The sequence below is a fragment of the Sander vitreus genome, chromosome 17, assembly GCF_031162955.1.
Source record: "Sander vitreus isolate 19-12246 chromosome 17, sanVit1, whole genome shotgun sequence".
Lineage (NCBI taxonomy): Eukaryota > Metazoa > Chordata > Actinopteri > Perciformes > Percidae > Sander > Sander vitreus.
This window is the reverse complement of record NC_135871.1, coordinates 16,906,962-16,928,473: the sequence shown is the minus strand read 5'-3', so window position 1 is coordinate 16,928,473 and position 21,512 is coordinate 16,906,962. Positions and strand designations below refer to the sequence as shown.

Here is a 21,512-nt window from a genome sequence, read left to right as displayed (position 1 = left end):
AGATGAATGTGCTGAAAGTCCAAAGTGGGCTGAAATAGAGATGGGATAGGATGACACTCCACGAGCCCAGCTGCTGCACTCCCTCCAGCTACTCTGCCCGGCCATATGCTGGGCTGTGTGTGTGTGTGTAATACATTCAGGCATGTCTGCCTGGATGCTTGTTTTTGTAGTTGTAAACCATTTCACATCATCTACTATAAAACGTAATGGATGGCCAATGGATTTCCCCCCCAAAAGTATATGACAAAGTGAGGCTTATGCTTGTAATTTGGCAGATAATCATAGAAATATGCGAAGACTAGTCAATGTACCGTAAACATTTCACACATTCACGACGCACAAGACTCTCATCTGTAAGATTTAAGTGAGGTCTTGGGTCGGTCTGATTAGACTGTTTTGTCACTGGTATTCTCATCGCACACACGCACACACACACACACACACACACACACACACACACACACACACACTGCAAACATACACACAAATACAGAACAGACTCCTTGGACCAATGCTGCTCTAGTGGGGAGTGTGGGGGACCAACAGCCAATCACAGCTGAAGATTTGAACCCACCTCCTGTGGTGTTGTCGCTTGCTTGGTTGACACGTGATATTCTTATTGTGCAAGTGAAGCCAATCAGAGAGTAAAGTGGGCAGTAATAAAGGAAGGACAGGGAGTGCAATAGTAATAATAGTAATTACTGTCCAAATCCATTTGAAAAGAGAGATCTTCTTTTGGATCAGTTTGATGGCAGAAACATCAAAAACTTTGGGTAAAAAATTGGCAATATAAATAGTTCTATAATGCCAAAATTCCACCTTATAATTCTGTTAACCGCTTTCAGGCCGAATATTCAGATAAATACACACAAGAAGCCAGAAATTGAACACGACAGAAATTACCTTGTTTACCTATTACCTAATGCATAGAGCCAGCTAAAAAACAACAACAGTGATAAAACGAAATGTCCATAAATATACAGTAAACTAATTCTGGTGACAGACAGTGTGAATTATCTGCTGTTTATAGATATGCAATTCCTAATTTAACAAGTTGTACACACTCCACGATCTCTCAACCAAGCAATAAGTGTAGAGCTGCAAAGAATAATTGATTAATCGATTTGTTTTCAACTATTAAATTAATCACCCACTGTTTTGATAATCGATTAATCAATTTAAACCTTGTGTGGTGTTCATATTTTTGTCACACAGCCAATGTTCCCGGGTCTGGTGGACCCACCATATTATTAGGCTTTTAAATCAATACAGCCATAACAATTTATGTAAAAATACTTAACAGATGTTTACTTTAGCTCAGTTACCAATGATATATACATAATTTATGGTTCATATTTGCCATTTACCCCTGTGAGATCACATTTATGATCATATGATAATTTTCGTTTTTTGTGAGAAAACAAGGAAATTCAATTATAAAAAAGGTAAAAAAAAAAATAGAAACAAGATTTTTGATCATTATTGGTGCTTATTTCTTAGAACTCAATCAGAACAGGTGAAAGTGCTTGAAATGTAACAATTTTGTAACTTTGTGTGGGAATAGCAGGTGCAGAAAGACAACATAGTTTCATAGCACCTAGAATTAAATACAGGTAAATTAAAATCGGGTCCAGTAGACCCAAACACCTCATATGTAATTTATGTTCATCACAGAAAATGAGCCAAGGCCAGTGAGTTTGAGTTAGAAGAAATAATAAATAGCATATTTTTTCTTTTAGCAAACATTGAAAACGGGTCCCACGGACCCGAACACCACACAAGGGTTAAGTAATTTATTATGAAAAAAAAAGGATTATCTGATTCCAGCTTCTTAAATGTGAATATTTTCTAGTTTCTTCACTTGTCGTCACTCTATGACAGTACACTGAATATATTTGAGTTGTGGACAAAACAAGACATTTGAGGACATCATCTTGGGATTTGGAAAACACTGATTGACATTTCCATTTCTGACATTTTATAGACCAAACATTTATCAATTAATCGAGAAAATATTCAACAGATTAACAATATCAATCGTTAGTTGAAGCCCTAATAAATGTCTATGACTGGCAGGATCCAACTCGTCCTGCGAGCTGTGACTGCCATCCAGATGAAACTGGTTGGTAACCAGACGGGCTCAGAGCCGAACTGTGTCCTTGGACCTGGGGAAAGACAAACAGGTGCTACCTGCCCCTGACGCTGCCAGGGTTTATTTATCTCATCTTGTTCTGGCAAGTTTGAATCTGACCAACTCAAAAAACCCAAAACAATGACCCCTGTTTTTAGATTAAATTAAAGTGGATCAATATATGACACACCTTTTGATGTAGCCAATCAGATAGGAGGAGGAGACGCTGTCATGTCGGATTTGAGATTGATTCAGCCACATTGTGTTCTTTTTCTTTATATAGTGTAATGTGGAATTATAGTATTTAAACTACAAGCAGGAAATTTTGACAGTGTGCCTACTACTTGGTGCACATCTGAATAACATTGGCTAACAGTAATTCTGCTGTTTGACATGTCCGGAAAAGAGAGGACAACACGGCCTACAGTAAAGAGTCTCCTTGATAGGAGGAGGAGTGGTTGGTTATTCAGAATTTTCGAGAAACTCTATTCAAACTTTAAAATGTTAGGGTAGTATTCAACTTTCAAATCACATTAATACTTTTTGAAATATTCAACCTTCTTTGAGGCTTTTTAAAAGAACATGCCCCTTTCGGACAGCTACTGTCCTCACATTTCTTACACAACCCACCATTCTTGCACAGGATGATCAGCAGGGTGTCATGATATCTGTCACAGTATTAAACATTAAGCGATAGGAGTTAGGGTTTTTGAGCTAGAAACAGGACTATCTAAGGTGCACTACAGTCTCGTCTCAGGCCTGAAGTCAGTTAGGAGTCGGTCAGTTGGTCAGTTAGTCCATCATGACATCATGTTAGCTGACAAATAACACCTCTTATCCTTTCTTCATCTTCTCTCCTTTATTTCTCTCCTCTTCTTGTCCTCTCCTTTTCTTCTCCTCCTACTGTGGCAGTATGTGTTGCAAAAGTGATTCGACAATGGTTGAGTAAAGGCCATCCTCACCACAGGTATATAGTTAATATCATTAGTAACAGCTGATCTGAGCTACCTTTACTCTGCTGTTTGACATGTCCTGCAAAGAGAGGACAACACGGCCTACAGTAAAGAGTCTCCATGATAGGAGGTGTGTGTGTCAGAACTTGTTGCTATGGTGATTTCCGCAGGGAGGGGGAGACAGTCATCTTTAATGGGTCAAACATGTCCATTTAATGATAATTATACCTCTTAAGTTTGTTCTGTAATTCAAAAACCGTGGGTCCAAACAGCAAAAATATTATCATCACAAGAGAGATAAAAGTCTGGCGAACGCTTTGATGTGGTTTTTATGTTTGTGGTGTCAAATATATGTGATATGTTTTTATATATATATATATATATATGTATATGTATATATATATGTAGTATGTATATGTGTGTGTATATATATATATATATATATATATATGTATATATATATATATATATATATATATATATATATATATATATATATATATATATATGTATATAGTATGTATATGTGTGTGTATATATATATATATATATATATGTGTGTATGTATGTATGTTTTTTTTTTTCATTATTTCTATCAGCAGTTGGTATGAACAGAGCCAAAAGTTTAAGTCCGGTGGATTCAGTAGTTACATGTCTGCAACTGGCAAAATTTCAGAAAATCGTACTGCAGCTCCCCCCTCTGTCTGTCCCCATAAACACACATTGGAAAATCTGAAACGGTCTGAAAACTGGACGATACATAAACTGTGATTTGGTAGAAACCGTGCTTGATATCAGAATGCCCATTCAGCCCAATAAAGGCCAAAGTCTTGTCTTCGGTTTAACTTTTAATTATTTTTCTACCTTAAAGTATGGCGATACAGTATGGCCCCAAAGAGGGGTTGTTTTGAGCTATGTTAAGCGTTTTCCCCTATGTTAAGCGTTTTCCCGAAGATTTCCCATTAAAGGCTATGGGAAATTTTGCAGCGTTTTTTTTTTTTGTCGATTTCGTGAAATCTCTTATTCAAATGGTAGCACACCATTCCTGGTCATTACACACGTTTTGATGTATTTTGTGTGCATGTGTTGGCAACGCTCCATGACTAGTAGCGGGACAGAAATGTGGCAGAAGGTGGAGAGTAAGAAATAAGTATGGGGGATAATAGTCATTCTGCCGACTGCTATTGCAGCCCATTGGCACACTGAATGATGAATGTATAATGTGTGTTTAGTTTATTCAGCTACAAGCTGCCACACAAAGGTCATCAGGCTTTTATCATTGTGCTTGTCATCTTCTGAGGGACCCAACGGCTCTGTGGCTAAAGGTACAGGAGGGTTTGAACTTTAAACTTTATCTAGAGTGTATCTTTTATAGGTTTCATATATCCACCTCTTCTCACTGACCTATTAGGCAATACTCTTCATGTTGGAGTATGTCAAAATAATATTCCATTCCCTCTGTACCTATAGGATTATGTGTAATAATTCATCCCTAAATGATGCGCTCACAATTTTTACTACACTACATTTATTTTAGTTACAAGTCACTTTGCAGATTCAGATTAATAATAAAAAATATAATATTTAAAAAAATAAATGATGATGTATTATTATAGATTAGGATAAGACTTTATTGATCCCTGTGGGGAAATTCACAAGTAGCCTACTAGTAACCTAGTAGGCTAGTTTATAAAGTAGTTCAAATTCAAAAAAAAGTAACCCCTGCACACTGACTCCAAACAAGAAATGTATTACACAAGATTGACCCAACAGAGAGCCAGTCGATTGAAACATTGTCAATTTAATTTGTCAGTGTCTCAGATAAAGACACATGAAACCTTGCATCTGGTAGATTAGCTATATTAGCTAAAACCTGTGTTCCAGTTCCTTTTTCAACGACTGTCCATTGGTTTGGCTCTCTGTGAAAATTATTCATATAAAATGGTTTGAAAATCAGTACTTAAAGGCAGGGTTGTTAATGTTGAGAAGCTAGCAAGATTTAAAAGTAGCATTCCCCCCCCCGCTCTTGGGGCACCAACCCACACACAGACGTGCATAAGCACCTCTGCGTTACCGCTTCAGAGCTGAGAAAGGACTGCAATTTCACACTACTTCATGTCTCATTCCTGAAAACAGCGGACAGCACCCATGGTTCGAACCCCTGACCTGGAGGCCAGTGGCGCTAGGAATCAACATTTGAGTGGAAGTAACCACTGAGCTAAACCGCTGCTGACTGCTTACTACTGTTAGCACTCACAGCTGTCAAGCTAGCATGTTAGATGCCTCAGTTTTCTGTACTTTTAACTTATTTATTGAAATGTACAAAGTTTTCCATTTTTATTTATTCCCAGGAGCAATTAACGGTACCCTTTGTTTTTATATTTTGTGATGATGATGATAAATGACTTGAACTGATTTATGATATTATTACAACTATCAAGCTATTACATTTTACATATATGTACATTCTGCATGAAATAATTACAATCAATGTGGTGTGAAACTTTTTTATATAAACAATAATAAATATATAGTTATAAAAACTTTGTCCAAGGGTCCAGTGTTAGCAGCAGACAGGTCTGGCTCTGCATGTGGCAGCATCATCAGCTGTGGCAAACTATTCTGGCAGTGTTTGTCCACAGAGAATAGAAAGACACCCACAATGAGCAACAGTACCATTTTTTAGTTGTTTCACACTTTTCCCCTAGACACACATACACATACTAAACACTTACTGACATTTATCCACTGTCTGCACAAACGGGACCCATATCATACCGAGAGACAGTGATTGGTGGGTGTTTTTACAGGATTACAGCAGCTACAGTTGATGGATCTTTTGCTCCTTTTATTTATTTATTTATCGCTGTCTGGGTGTAAAGACCATTTCAAACAATATATAAAAAACTGTATATTGCAAATAGTTACCAACCCTGCCTTAGTTATCCTATGTTATCCCATCAGAATATATGATAAAAAAAATACCTGATATGGATCAAAATGGTGTCTCAGAAGTACAAAACTAGATTTGAATAAAATAGTTCAAACTAAATATTTCACTAGTAAAAACAATGGAATTTAAAAATGTATAGAAATAAGAAAACTTACAAAATGTTAAAGGCAAAAGCTTTGCTTGGAAAATTAGGAGTTTCCTACAAACGTCAATGAACTTTAAATTGCTTTAAAGAGAGGAAAAACTGAGTTAGATTAATATGAAGTAGATTAGCATTTGCTATAAATTTACAGAATGATTCATCACTTGTTGACCTTGTGTATCAGGGTTGCATTTTTTCCCCTGACAGACTGACCTCCATGTGCATGATAACATAGAGGTCAGATGTTTTCACCTCCAGGGACTTTACACTGTCTTTTAAGCTCCTGGAAGTCTTATTAAGACATTTTGGACGTTTTTGTGTTGTTTTGTTACCTTTTTGATGCTTTTTTTCTGGTGTTTTGTGGCTTTTTCTGACATTTTTTTGACATATTGGAAGTTTCTTTGACATTTTGGGCATACCTGCCAACACTCCTGTTTTTCCTGGGTTTCTCCTGTTTTTTAGCCCTATCTCCCAGACCCCTCCTGGTTTGTTATTTCTCCCGGGAAACTCCCGTAATTTGCATGGCCCAAACTCCTTTATAAATAATCGGACCAATATGTTTGTCGCAGTTGACCTCTGCGCAAGCTTCGTGGAAAGTTCAGACCCGAAAGCGAGCCAATAAAAAAGGAAGATGAAGGCGGTGTTCCCGCAAAGAAATCAAAATATAGCTGTAAATTTCAACAGTGTTGGGTGCAACAATTTACATGCATCTTACCTAGTCATATCGACAACCTCCACCCTTTTTGTAAGGTGTGTCACATTGATTTTAATGTAGCGCACAACAGGAAAAATGACATTACCCAGCACATTAAAACACAGCGGGTCTTACAGAACCCCTCCCATGCCCCCGCACAAATCTCCCAGATTTTGAAAACCAAATGTTGGCAGGTATGCTTTACACTGTCTTTTAAGCTCCTGGAAGTCTCTGTTCCACTGTGCTAGCCTCATGTAGAACACAGAAAGAGGTAGAAGTCAATAAATTACACGTTAAGGGTTATAGCATTATCTGTATTGTATTTGTCACAATTCCCTGGCACATATTCATCCTCTTCATGTTGACACATTATCAAAGCTCTGATAGCAGTTATCTTTCCACATAACCAGAGTGATCTTGTTGGAGGTGAAAAAAACCCTTCTTCTGGCCAGTCATTAACAAATGTTTAGAGGCAAACTACACAAACTCAGTTTGTTTGTCATTGTCTTGAGTGTTTTCATCCTGGCATACAGGCAGTATTCATGCCAAAATAAACAGGTGTATCATCCCAAGGTTGTGCACTGTGCCATCAGACTGGCTCATGTTGTCTCTTTATGATCTAGTTGATGTTTATCACATTTAACTGTCCCTGACCTCTGACCTCTGTCTCCTTGTGACGTGGCTGAGTTCCAAATCGCATACTTTTTCTTTTTACTTTTAGTATGTATTGCAGCTGCCCTTACAAAATATGTACTCTTGCATTTAGAATGCATACAATTGGGAAATGTTTTACTTTTTCATAACATTGCGTCTTGACCCTGTTGCTCATATGTGCTGCGCAAAGGATTGTGGGTCAGAATAGCCAGAAAAGCATGCTGGCTTATAACGGATGAAGTAGGACATCCTGATATTCTTGGCATACTGCATTTTACATACTATGTGTTGGGACATGCTACATTTATTCTGGTATACTAAATAGTATGGTATGGGTATTGGAATGCAGGGTTACTCTCCCACAATGCAAATGAAGGATCTACTTGCAGCTGCAAAACATGTATCAATACACAATTTAGCAACAGCAGAAAATATCATCCTCACTGTCAACAATTGGATCACAGTATGAATAAAATGATAACACTAAGAAATGCAGAATCGTTTTGCAGCCACACATCTACCAAGTTTCTCTGTTCTCTGTCACTCACAAACACAGGGTAACACCTTACCTCTGTGTTTCTCAAAGATAATAAATTATTCAGTTAACTCCAAACAACAAACTAAATGCAAGTTAATGCCCAGTTGTGGAACACCATCATTTGTTTTTTCATATATTTTATGCCTAATACAGTAGTGAGTGTTAAGCACCTTTATGGGGCCCATTGGTGAGTGTGGACTCTGGGCTTTAGCTTATTATTTTCACTGTTTACCTTTAGCTAGCGTAAGTTAATTATATCCACTGTCTATCAGTTACTTTTATCTTATAATTAGGGCTGTCAATCGATTAAAAATGTAATCCAATTAATTACATACTCTGTGATTAATTAATCGAAATTAATCGCATACATAATTAACGGTGCCTGAACCGATACTTTTTAAGAAAGTAAAAAAAGAAAAGAAAAAAAAGGGCTTGTTTATTGCTAAGGCCATATGGTCAAAATTAAATGATTTAATAATAATGTATAACAATAACAATAACTTATTTCACTAGTAAATTGCTGTTGAACGACAAAAAACAACAACCAGATAGGAAAAGGACATTTACAATAACTTCAAATGCACCAGGAGGCTGTAGTTTACCAGTTTCATTGAACGCACCGTCTGTGTTGTTTCTCCGACGGCGGCTACGGATTTTTACATCCCGGTGTTGAATCCTCTACAGTAAAACACAGTCAAACTTTACACCGTTTAGCGTTAGCTGTCAGCATTTTAACCGTGTTTAATCCAGCTACTAGCTAGCGGTAGGCTAACGTTAGCTGCTGTTGAGTATTGTGTTAACTAGCTAGCGGTAGGCTAACGTTAGCTGCTGTCGAGTATTGTGTTAACTAGCGTCACATGCAGCGGGGTTGTTTATAATTCTCACCCATTCCTCTTAACAACACAAAAACTAAATTACTGCATAATGTGTGTGATTCTATAATGTCCTGTGTGCATGTATGACCTGCACTCAAGAAATATCTTGTATGACTATATTTTAACAGAAATTTCCATAGAACGTGATTCACAGTTATATTTCTGTTTTTTACATTTCAAATTTGTGCTCCGATAACTTTTGGCGGCCACGGAGGTTGGTTTTGAGAGGTTAAAGAAGCCCGCCATGTTGCTTTTTTCGACGTTTGTTGCTTATTAAGACTTTAAGACTTTTTTCTTTCGGAATTTTTGTGGCTTTTTCGACATTTTGAAAGTTTTTTTCACAGTTTTCAGAAGTATACTAACTGAGAGAATTTAATAAAGGCCTGATAGAAAATTGTCTATATTTTAACTGAAGCTACACACAAAATTTCTGTTTTTAATTACGGAACAAAGTCCAGGTAATGAGCTGCCAGAACCTTTTCTGTTATTTTATGGATTTATTTCTTAGAGTGTGCAGTTCAGACAGAAATTCACTACTAATGTTTTTATGCACAGACCTACTGTAGTTTTACAAATACTCTGAAATACAGTACATGGTATCTCAAAATTCATTTTTAGACTCTGTAGAACTGTGAAGAAAAAAAGGTCATGCATTTACTGCTTACATGGCTCTATAGTTAATGTAGATTGTGCTTTTTTGCTTTTCTGGTTAAATCTGCTTTAAATGAGGCTTCAAAGAGTAAGGAAGAGGAATTGTATTCACTACTGAGAGCTAGTTAACATTCTCCTCTCATTTCATGAGGCCAACTCAACACTAGCTGATATTAGAGCCAGATGAGAGAGAGAGGTGGAGAGAATGGTTTGTCCATAGTCCCTCTGCACTGTTTACGCTACAGTAAAGAGAGATGTGTTTATCTCTCACTGTCTGCAGAGCTTGTATACCATATTAAAAAAAGCACAGAGTCAGTGTCTGTGCAGTTTACAGTCCCATTGTTTCTCCAGGTGTACTGTATGTTTGTGAGCATCACTTACATAAACAGTCCTCTACAGCAGGGGTCTTCAACGTTTTTTAGGCCAGGGATCCTTTGAGAATGAGTAGGGACCCCCTACTGCATATATTATTGAGTTGCATATTAAACCGGGCCGAATGGATAAAAATATATGGTCATTATTTATACATCACGTTTTAACGTTAAACATACATGTGGAAGGCACAGTGAATCTTTAAGCTTAACTGTACGGCTACCATAGTGGCTAGCTTACCTATAGTAAGCTTATCTTCAATATGTAAAATAAAAACAATATCACAAATAGGCCAATTTATCTTTGCTATTGACATGTTGGATTCACATTAAAATATATTTTTAGACATTTTAATTTTTGAAAAAAGAAACTTTATTATTATTACATTTTGAATAATTTGGCGGGCCCCCTGCACTAACTCTGAGGACCCCCTAGGGGTCACGGAGACCCTGTGGAAGATCTCTGCTCTACAGTCCCTGATATTCTATTAAAACACAGGCACAGTGAGTCAATATATCTGAGAGACACATCTTCATTATTTGATCTCCTCTCAGGAAATGGCTCGATATTTTCTGCAGTTGTGTACAGAGACAAGAGCCTCAGGCTGGGACTTGGATGGAAAAGAGCATTCAGACAACAGGTGGCTGTCTGTCTAAATTTAATTATCAACAGTGATGGAAAGTAACTAATTACATAGTACTGTACTGAAGTACAAATTTGAAATACTTTGACCCGGCCAGTTTAACGACAATACAGTAGCCATAGGTGGTTTTCTTTCTGGGTTTGGCTACTGGCACCACAGGGCTGAGTCAGCTAATAGGACAGCTGTACAGCTAACCGAGCTTACTAGCTAATGACAGCTTCTTTTTTTGATTATTTTTGGGCATTTGTAGGCCTTTACAGGATAGCTGAAGAAATGAAAGGGGAGAGAGAGGGGGGAATGACACGCAGCAAAGGGCCGCAGGTCGGAGTCAAACCTGCTGCGTCGATGAGTAAACCCTCTATATATGGGCACCCGCTCTACCAACTGAGAAATCAGGCACCCAGCTAATGACAGCTTACTACAGTTAGCAGTAGTTAACAAGTAGCCTAAAGCTATCTGTCTAAAACTCAGTAAATCACCTCGGTACTGCATTCTCTGTCGTCAAACAAGCCTTATAACATTTATGACATCTTAATGAAAAGTCCACAGTGTTCCACTTTACTTGAGGTCAAGGGAATTATTCATGCCACAATTATAGTGTTCTCATGTCAAAACCAACCACTTATAGTTACACTGATGGGTAGTTTCATATATTACATTCATTATATTGTTCATAAACTAATCATCAGATTTTCATTCAAAATCTTAATCTGCAAAGTAACTATAGCAGTCACATACATGTAGTATGAGAATAAAGTAGTAAAAAGTACAGTGTAAATTGTAGCCTACTTAATTCAACTACAGTACTTGACTAAATGTACTTTTAGTTACTTTCCACCACTGAAATTTACCAAAATGTAAGACCAAGAAAAGTAGCAAATTCTGGAACCATCAAAAGTTTGGCTTTTTCGCGTTAAAAATTATTTAACCGATTAATCCATTCATTTTTACGTTTTACATCCATATGTCATTATTTTGATTGCTTTGTAATCATGTTCCAGAGCATTTACTTTGTGTTCTTTAAGCACTGTTGAACAAACTCCTTGAACATGAGGTAAACAGAAGTAATTGCATAATTTTTGCATTTGACAGCAACCAGCTTTCTCTCTGTCCATAGACTGCCCTGATCTGGCTGAGTCCCAGCAGACAGAGCCACGCCACCGGTGTGACAAGGGGAGGGGAACCCCTAATTAAGATGTTCCTGCTTCCACCCTCCCAGTCTTCCACCCTAAAAAGCAGAGCTGTGGAGGTGATGACTTTAAACACACTCAAGTATCATACTGTACACAAGGTGTTTCAAAGCAGTTTCCACAAGCTGTAAATGCCCTCCCATCATCCACTCCCCCTGGAATGGACTGTCCCATGGATTCACATGTGTGACGTGTGTGTGTGTGTGTGTGTGTGTGTGTGTGTGTGTGTGTGTGTGCGTGTGCGTGTGCGTGTGTGCATGCATGCGTGTGCATAGAGAGAGTGTGCACGTGTGTTCTCTTAGCCATATATATTGGGCCATGTGGACACAGGCGTGGAGTTTTGTAGGATAGACTTTGTATTGGCTGCAGGGCTGTTGGCCTCTTTTTCTTCATTTTTTCTCTTAAAGAGAACCAGCAGGAATATAAGCCTTCAGATCTCTCTGGACTGCTTGTTGGAGGGAGCTGAGGAAACGTTTCTCTCTGAGTCTTCTCGAATACCTGGCCCTGTAAAGAAAAATGAGTGACATGCTGGACGATGGCTCTTTTATGTTCACGTCGGAGTCTGTAGGAGAGGGACATCCAGGTGAGTCTCCAATCAACTTTAGTGTGTTAAAGTGTTTACTATGAGATATTTAACAACTTCACAACAAATTTCTTCACACTTTGTTGTAAACACATCCAGAACATATCATTTTCAAAACACATCTTTACCTTTTTTCTTATCTATACACAGAGGAATAGATTTAACATTCCATGGTTAAAACATTAAGACATACATATCAATAAACTCTAAGCAAGTTGTACTTCATGTCCAAAATAGCTCTACAGTGCTGAGTATTTACTCTCCCAGCATGGTTTACTGTGTGTAATGTGTTTACTGCCCCTCACTCTCACTCTCACTTATGGGCAGCAGGAGGTGAATGTGTGTGACACTGGTGTAAGGTTGCACACTGAAGAAAAGTGTCATGTGGACTCTATGCGGGGATACAACTACAATAAGTATACATACATACAAATACATGTCAATCCAAAATGCTGCGACAGAACGACATTGTCCCACAGCCTTAACCTAATTAAAATTACTCATTACAGTTTCTATGTGGATTGCTGTTGGATATGGCTGTCACTTTTTGTCAATCCCATGTTGGCAAACCTTTACTTTAAGTCCCCCTATATAGCATTTATTAGCATTCTATAAATATTTCATAAATGGTTTATAACATCACTTATATAAGCAGATATAAGTCTTTATTAATGTATTTGTCAACAACTTGAACTCCTCCTGTGGGCAACCTTAAGTGGAGGCTGGTGTATGATTAATTGCAATATGGTAAAATACAGTTGTAATAATATAAAATATGTCTTCATAGGAGAAGTTATAATTGCTGACAACTACTGTATATTTAACAAACCCTTAAAAATGTCTATAGCTGCTTACATCTACATGATAGTGTTATTAACAATGTATTAAATGTTTATATACTGCTTATAAATGCTAAAAAAGGAGGACTTATGTAAAATCTTGCCCAGATGTTCTATACACACCTGAGAAAGCTAATTATAAAAGCTCAAATGTACTCTACCCTCTACACTGCTCCCCACCTCTTTTTGCAAAGTGTTGTAATCTATCACAAATATGTTACAAAGTTCCTAAATCGATAATCAGTAAACTCAGCAGAGTAAACCAGTTGTGTCACAGATAATGGCCCAATGTTGTGTAAAACCACAGGGTTAGAAAATAAGTTACACTGATTTTGAATTGGAGGAATTCATCTTGGTTGTGTCATAGTTTTGTTTTTTTGCATTCATTTTTAAAGAAAATGTTTGAAACATGGCCAAAAGTACATCTTTATCATAGATAGATAGATATATCACATTTCACTCAGTAGTTCATGGAGTAGACATTACTTAAAGTCTTTTAGGTCTTAAAAACAAAAAACAATCATAAAACAGAAGAAGACCTAGTTACCAGTTAAAATATTTTCCATACTGTTTGAACATTTACAGAGGTGTGTGGCCTTGGTGGACAACTTTTGATTTGATAACACACCACGAGGTCTGGGCTGTTCCCACAGATAGTGGCCTTTTTTGGGGGATCAAAGATACATAGTCCTACACCTACAGACTGTAAACCAGCTGTAAATCGATTTAGTCAATTTAAAGTGAAAATGACAAAAGGTTTAATATTATTTAAATTCCTCCGTATCTCAGAACTAAAACTATACATTGAGGTTCTCAGTGTCGTGTCAAGCCGATGCAACCAGATGTTGATGTTGTTTCTGATGTAACCCGTGTATTGCATGCTTCAGCAGGATGACAGATAGATATGAATGGAGCGGTTGGTGAGACATTGTCCTGCTGCTGACTGATACAACTAAAATCCAACGCTCGTCCTGTTCGAAATATTAGCTCGTAACCTTTCAGAGAAATATTTGTAGAACCTACAGTAATAATGCTACAATATTTAGTTGTTTCTGTCTTTCAAAAACTGAAATTACTGCCTCAAAAGGCTCATATATCTAGGAATCTCTGTGCAGTAATACATTCAAATCACATTGTCTCTGTTCTGAATCTAAACTTTTTGTTTAATGCTTGTCCTCTCTCCACAGACAAGATTTGTGACCAGATCAGTGATGCTGTCCTGGATGCTCACCTGAAGCAGGACCCAGATGCCAAAGTGGCCTGTGGTAAGTAAACTAGAATTCAGATCGATTTAATGTCATTATCTCAGTATCTTAACTTGTTCTTTAAATTCTCCACATAGGACAAAGGGCAACATGCAGCCAGTTTTGACATAAACCGACAGATCTAAATCTCAGCTCAAGTTTAAATCGTATGGATTGTTATATTTATTATATTTTAATATTGACCTCTGAGTGTCACGAGATCCCCACTCACCACTCAGAGCAACCCTGTGAATTTGCTAACGGCAATAAGGCCTGTCTTTGCAACAGCTATTTCCAAGTGATAGAAGTCAAAAAAGTAGAACTGTGCCCTAAGATTTTCTAATTTCACAAGGTGTTTAAAAGCATGTGTAATGTGTTGGTTGTATTGACAGAGACGGTGTGTAAGACTGGCATGGTGTTGCTCTGTGGAGAGATCACATCTCGGGCCAACGTGGACTACCAGAAGGTGGTGAGGGACACCATCAAACACATTGGCTACGACAACTCTGACAAAGGTGAGAAAACAACTTGGAAATCAACGAAAATAGAGGTAAAATGTGCTCTGTGTTGTCAGCTTTATCGCTCTCGTTCACTTTTCTTCTGTAGGTTTTGACTATAAGACGTGTAATGTGCTGGTGGCTCTGGAGCAGCAGAGTCCAGACATTGCTCAGGGGGTCCATGTTGACAGACAGGAGGAGGACATTGGAGCGGGGGACCAGGTAGGACTGTTGCAACAGGACAATGTGACCTTTGGCTCATGTTGGCTGGAGGGCTGGATGGCTGTGATATTTGACTTCTGTTTCTATTTGTTTGACTCAATACTACAGTGTTAAAGAATTGAGACAATTCAGCAGTGGCGGAAGAAGTACTTAGATCTTTTACTTTTTCAGTAAATATTCTATTACAAGTAAAAGTCCTGTATTTAAAATCCTACTTAAGTACAATTACCGCTAAATGTACTTAAAGTATCAAAAGTCAATGTACTCATTCTGAGTAATTTAAGTAAATTTAATTTAAGTGTAATTCAATTTGAAAAAGTCAACAATTAAAATAAGTTTTGCAATATCTATAATGCCACATCTAAGGATGCAAAATAAAGCTCACCGATTCAAGATCTTCTTATAAATCTTTTCTTAAAACATAACTTTATCTTATTTTACTTGATTTATCTTTTATTTATACGTCTATTTGAATGTCTTTTTACCTTCATGTTTGTTTTGAGAAGTGCACTTTTCATTTATTATGTCTGGTCTCGTGACATGACTGATATTATATCAATATAACTAGCTCCAGCATTATTCATATTTTGTCATTGTTTTTGTTACTCTCATTTCCTGCTGATGATGATCTGAGTCATTATACAGTTTACATCTTTCTGTTTCTGTACTGACTCTCTTTCTTTGCAGGGTCTGATGTTTGGCTATGCCACGGATGAAACAGAGGAGTGCATGCCTCTCACCATCGTCTTAGCCCACAAACTCAACTCAAAGATGGCTGAACTCAGACGATCCGGCAGCATTGCCTGGCTGCGTCCCGACTCTAAAACACAGGTGAGGTTCTGTGTTGTACAGAGTATTACAACATATGCAATATTTTTCTTTTTTCCTCCCGAAACAAAACAACAGTAGTCTTTCTGTGAATTAGTTTATTGTTTCTACTCTGGATGTCTTCCAAGAGATTTATTTTGGTGCCAGTAGACAAAATCGGATCAGCTGTGGTTACTGCAAGTATTTAACATAAAGCTCTCTGTGTAGAAATAATAGACTTTTGACAGATTTTGAGGCAGTTAGCCGCTGACTGCAGCTTTGTGACATTACGTGTCTAATGCCTTTGTGTCCCAGGTCCAATGTAGGTTGTTAGAAAACCAGGCAAGAAAGAATATATCCAAATTCAAACCAGGCATTCAAACACAATAGCTTTAAATGTATCACAGATTTGACAGAGCACACATTTTTACTATGACAAAGAAGTATTAATGAATCAACAAAGTGACTATGTCGTTACCTGGCTATTGCAAATTCTGGGATGTTAGAAGATATCAAGCAAAACTTTCATTCAGGGTTTCAGATGAGGGTCTGCACAAGAAAACAGATACATTCAAAGGAAAATGTAGTCATCCTGTGGGGACATTTGGTTCACAGCAGCAGCAGGAAACTAGATAAATGAGGGTAAAAGAGAGAGAACTGTAGATTAAGTCCGTAATTATACTATAATATATACATTATTGTGTGCCAACTTTTTGATTTCTTGGCTGTCCCGCAGGTGACGGTACATTACGACCAGAAGGACGGAGCTGTGATCCCCAAGAGAGTTCACACCATCGTAGTCTCTGTCCAGCATGATGACTTCATCTCTCTGGAGGAACAGAAGAGGGTCCTCAAGGAGAAGGTCGATGCTATAAACACACTTCGCTGGCCTCTGATGAATGCATTGCTTAGGAAATGAAGTCATATCTTTGGTTCTAATGTTGCATTGATTCTATTAGGTGATCAATGCCGTGGTTCCAGCTAAATATTTGGACGACAAGACCATCTGCCACCTTCAGCCCAGCGGTCGCTTCGTCATTGGAGGACCTCAGGTGACCATCATACCCAAGCTGCTCATTTCATCTCAAAAACAAACAAAAAAAACCGTAAACAAGTCACCACTGATTTTTGCTCATCATTCCTTCTTTCTTTAACAGGGTGACGCTGGTGTGACAGGCAGGAAGATCATTGTAGACACATACGGAGGGTGGGGGGCTCACGGTGGCGGAGCTTTCTCCGGAAAAGACTTCTCAAAGGTGGACCGCTCTGCTGCCTATGCTGCTCGCTGGGTTGCCAAGTCTCTGGTCAAAGCCAAACTGTGCAGGAGAGTTCTGGTTCAGGTGAGCCCACAGCATCATTCATTCACCCATGTGTACATGACCAGCGTTTGAAGCATTAAAACTATAGTGCGTAGTTTCTGTCGCCCCCATGAGAAATTCTAAGTAATGACAACAAAACTGTCGCCGCGTACCCATGATACAAGCCTTCCGTGATCGCGCACAGCCCCCCCTCCACACAGTTGCTAGTAGCCAAGGAGGACACGGAGGATTAAAAAACATGATGGACTCTTCAGAAGAGGTAATTATCTTCACTCGGGTTTCTGCGAGTGAAAGTCACTGGTCGACACAATCTTCTGAACATAGCCATACTGAGAAATACAGAGAGAGTTGTGTGGAGCTGATAGTCTTAATTAGCTTTGTAGCGACTCATTTGGCAATGGCTTGAATGTAACAAACGTTCATTAATATCAAACAGTTGTGCTGATAAAAACTTTTCTATCTACCTTTCTGTGTGTGTATTACAGGTGTCTTATGCTATCGGAGTGGCCAAACCTTTGTCCATCTCCTTGTTCACCTACGGTTCCTCCCAGAAAACAGAATCAGAGCTGCTCCAGATTGTCAACAAGAACTTTGATCTGCGGCCAGGAGTCATTGTCAGGTAACCATGACAATATGACCTCTGTATCCTCCTTATGCAAGACAATGTCAAGGCTGTTTCGTTTAAAGTCACTGTGGGTAGACTTTTTATTATAGCATATATTAAAATAGCCTGATGTCTTATGTTGTTTTTGTTTCTAGCAAAATTAGACTATTAGGGCTCCGTGAAAATGCATTTGTTTTATTTTACCACTAGGAGGCACCAAAGTTAGACACTTTCAAATTGTACACATTTTGTCTACATTTACATTTCTCTCTTTTGCAGTGAAGGCTGTATGTAATGACAGACAGAAAGATTAGAACATTCAGTTGTTTATTTTATGTATGATGATGATGAATAATTTTTATTTCGGTTAACATACATGAAAGAAACAATTATTTACCACAATTTGCCACCGTATCTAACCAAAAAAAGAATAGGCTGAAGCCAAGGCTTTTTTTTGCCTATCCCATCCCATAATCCCTATAGAATCACCCAGAAATTCATATGTACAGGGACAAGTAATAGGCATGAACCAATGCCACATACCACGCAATGACAAGCACCAGATCATTAATACATGACTGATCCCTCTTTAAACACTTTAGTTTCAAATGATCCTAGTGGTGATGCATTTTAATTTTGTGGGTTAGGAGTTTCACATATAGTTCCCCATAGAGGCATCCCGTGTTACTGATTTAAACATCATCCCTGCAACTAAGATGATACCTTACTTACCTTACTGTCTTTTCTCACCTCTTTTATTGTGTTGTATTTTTCCTTAGGGAACTGAACCTGAAGAGGCCGATCTACCAGCAGACAGCTTCTTATGGCCACTTTGGTCGACCAGAGTTCACTTGGGAGATGCCCAAAAAGCTTGTCTTCTAAATACTCCGCCTGCTCGTCCTGATCGACTCACCTGGAGGCTGAACCAGACGTCTCTTCATGGGCTACAACTGCCAGCTCCTTCAAACGATAGGACATTTTTCAATAGGAAGAACTAAAGCCAAAGTTAGTGATAAGTCAACTTTAAAGAAATAAGAAGACAATAACCGCTATATGCAAGAGTGGTTGTAGCCAACGAACATATAATGGGACACTCTACCAATGAGAAGAGAGACATTGCAGTGGACGTTACAGTAACCAATCCCACCCCCGTCCATAAACATCCCATTATTGGTGCTTTAGAAATATACATACAATCACTAGTCACATATCTTCCTCAGTAACGTAAAGGAACACTACACCAAATACAATCCTCTCAAGAAAAATACCTCTACCCCACTAGAAGCAGTGTTTTGTCTCAATGCTGTGAATGTTCCTTTACATGATACGTATGGTATACAGAAACAACCTCAGTGCTTCATTTACAAAAGTTGCTTTTGACAACAGCAAGTGTTTTATCGGTGACTATCATATAAATGTCAAAAGTGTAATTATAGCTTAACCAAAGGCACGGCTTTAGAAGAAAACGTAATCTTTTTTGTCGTGACTAAAATTCTTTTCTAAGTCTTATTTTGTAATGTGTGCTACGGGAAGCTGTTTGCAATGTTACAATCATCGTTGTACAACAAGACAGGACATTAAAACGTGGAGAGAGCTATTATCTCTTGAGCATATGTTACAATCAAGCCATGCACTCTTATGTATTCATACTGCTCTAATTTTCTGTCATCCTTTTAGCCCTGCTTTGCTTCATCAAGCGTTTTTTTTTGCCACACATCTCACCTGGTGGCTGATTTGTATCTGTATGACTTCTTTTTTTTACCAGCAGACCTGCTGTTGTGACTGAGTCTGTAGATGTGACCCGTTTAGCAAATAACTTGAAGTCTCTTCTCTCTTTGCTCTCTGCAGTGGATTACCAAGCTGCACGCTGTTGAGACAAAAGCATTAAGTCCACCACTAGTGTCTTACAACTGCTGCGTTTCTACAATGTTTGAACCCTATGCTGATCCTAGTCAATATCTGACTTGGAGTAGTTGCAGATCTCCTTCTATTTATAGATATTTAGTTAATTTCGTACTCAATGTGAAGTGCTAAGTTTTCTCTGCAGCTCTATATTGCAGACTGAGATCCTTCCCTTGGATTTAGAAGGAAAAAGGGAGTGTTTATTAAATTGTGTTTCTCAATAGGGCATTTAGAAAATTGAATTTTAGGTCAGCTTTCATCCTTGCTTAATCACAAAGTATTTAATTATTTCCTTCTGATGGGATTGAGGAAGTGTCAAGAGTAATCTTTAAACTTCATGTCTGTAGAGGTTTAGGAGTTTGTGGTGAGTGGAACAACCCGTGATTTCATCTACAGCCAACATTGTTTTTGTAAGAGAAGTTTTCCTCTATTAACATTTTTTTTCCGATTGCTATGACAATTTTTTTATCAAAGTATTTTTTTTCAATACTTTTAACAACTTTCCAACAACTCTTAACGCACCAACACACAATTTACAAAACAGTTAATTTCATGTTCAAAATCACACTTTGAAAACTAAACTCTAACACTGATTTTCAAAATACAATAATTCACAAAGACAATACACTAAGTCCACCAAAACAATGCAAACATGTCTCAAAATCAAATAATTCTTCCAAAACACTGTTCTCTTCCAACAGGAACATTTAGTCAATCACTGCACAATGTCATACAAAATACTAACATCAGATGGAATTACAGAAACTACATTATTTGATATGTGTCAGGTCTGCCCTTATACAATAGACAATAGTATATTGTATTGATCATAGATTGTGTTTTACACTGCAGTTTCTCTTGAAGCCTCTCTACATTTGTTTTGTTGGGTTTAGTAAATGCATGCATGTAGTTTCTTTTGCTGCAGAAATTCAATACCAAAAATGAAAGACCCATCTCAGAGTAGCTTTATAGAATGTACGGTTTACTGTATGAAAAAAAAGAAAACAGAGACAGAATTGTCCTGGTACTTGTCTTCCTCTCACTTGTGCAGCAATTTTTCTTACTTTCTTTGTGTTCATCTTTATTGTTCCTTTTCCACACAAAATCAGCCCAAATAGGTCATCTTACAACATATGGTCATGCGATTGAAAGTACCTCAACACCTGAGTGTGTTTCCTAGATGGGAATCAGCTGTGATCGATCTATTTGCATAGCTTCAATCAGCTGTTTCTCAGTAGCAATGGAATACACCTAAAATGGAGGGGGTATATTTGTGTTTATTTGTGAACAGCTGTTCACTTTCACTTTAGCCTATACGTTAAGTTTAGAACATGATGTTATCTGTTCTGACATATAGTGTGAAAGAATTTGCAAATTGGTCAGTAAAAATCCATTGTTTTGGTCTTGGTTTAGCTTGTGTGTAAAAGAAGTTCAAGCATTTTAAATTTGTGTTAACTGTATGCATTTTGTGTCAAAGCAACAAGAAATGTGTTAAATGTATAGCCTACATAGACGAATGTTGTGCTGGGTTAAGACTTTAGGAAAGTTGTTAAAAGTATTGAAAAAATTGTCATAGCAATCGGAAAAAACTAATGTGTTGATCTGTGTCATCTTCTGTCAACTCTGTTGGCAGAGGAACTGGACAATGTAAATAATTAAACAATAAATTAAACATAACTGTTATGTGGTGAAAATAAAA

The 21,512-nt window shown here is 37.8% G+C and overlaps 1 protein-coding gene across 1 annotated transcript; it reads left to right on the top strand.

Annotated features, from left to right (window-relative positions):
* The first annotated feature begins 12,076 nt into the window (after window positions 1–12,076).
* On the top strand, window positions 12,077–21,510 carry mat1a (methionine adenosyltransferase 1A). The gene is made up of 10 exons (XM_078272892.1): window positions 12,077–12,379; window positions 14,406–14,483; window positions 14,855–14,977; window positions 15,069–15,181; window positions 15,869–16,012; window positions 16,725–16,850; window positions 16,948–17,040; window positions 17,146–17,328; window positions 17,793–17,926; window positions 18,691–21,510. Exons 1-10 carry the CDS (start codon window positions 12,313–12,315, stop codon window positions 18,791–18,793), a joined length of 1,164 nt encoding a protein of 387 aa, XP_078129018.1. The 5' UTR covers window positions 12,077–12,312; the 3' UTR covers window positions 18,794–21,510.
* Window positions 21,511–21,512: the final 2 nt, after the last annotated feature.

Bases quoted from the DNA above. Each gene is read 5' to 3' on its own strand.
- mat1a (XM_078272892.1), top strand. From the start codon at position 12,313: ATGAGTGACATGCTGGACGATGGCTCTTTTATGTTCACGTCGGAGTCT. The intron at 12,380-14,405 runs GTGAGTCTCCAA...CTCTCTCCACAG, and splicing joins TGTAGGAGAGGGACATCCAG to ACAAGATTTGTGACCAGATC. The intron at 16,851-16,947 runs GTCGATGCTATA...TGATTCTATTAG, and splicing joins AGAGGGTCCTCAAGGAGAAG to GTGATCAATGCCGTGGTTCC.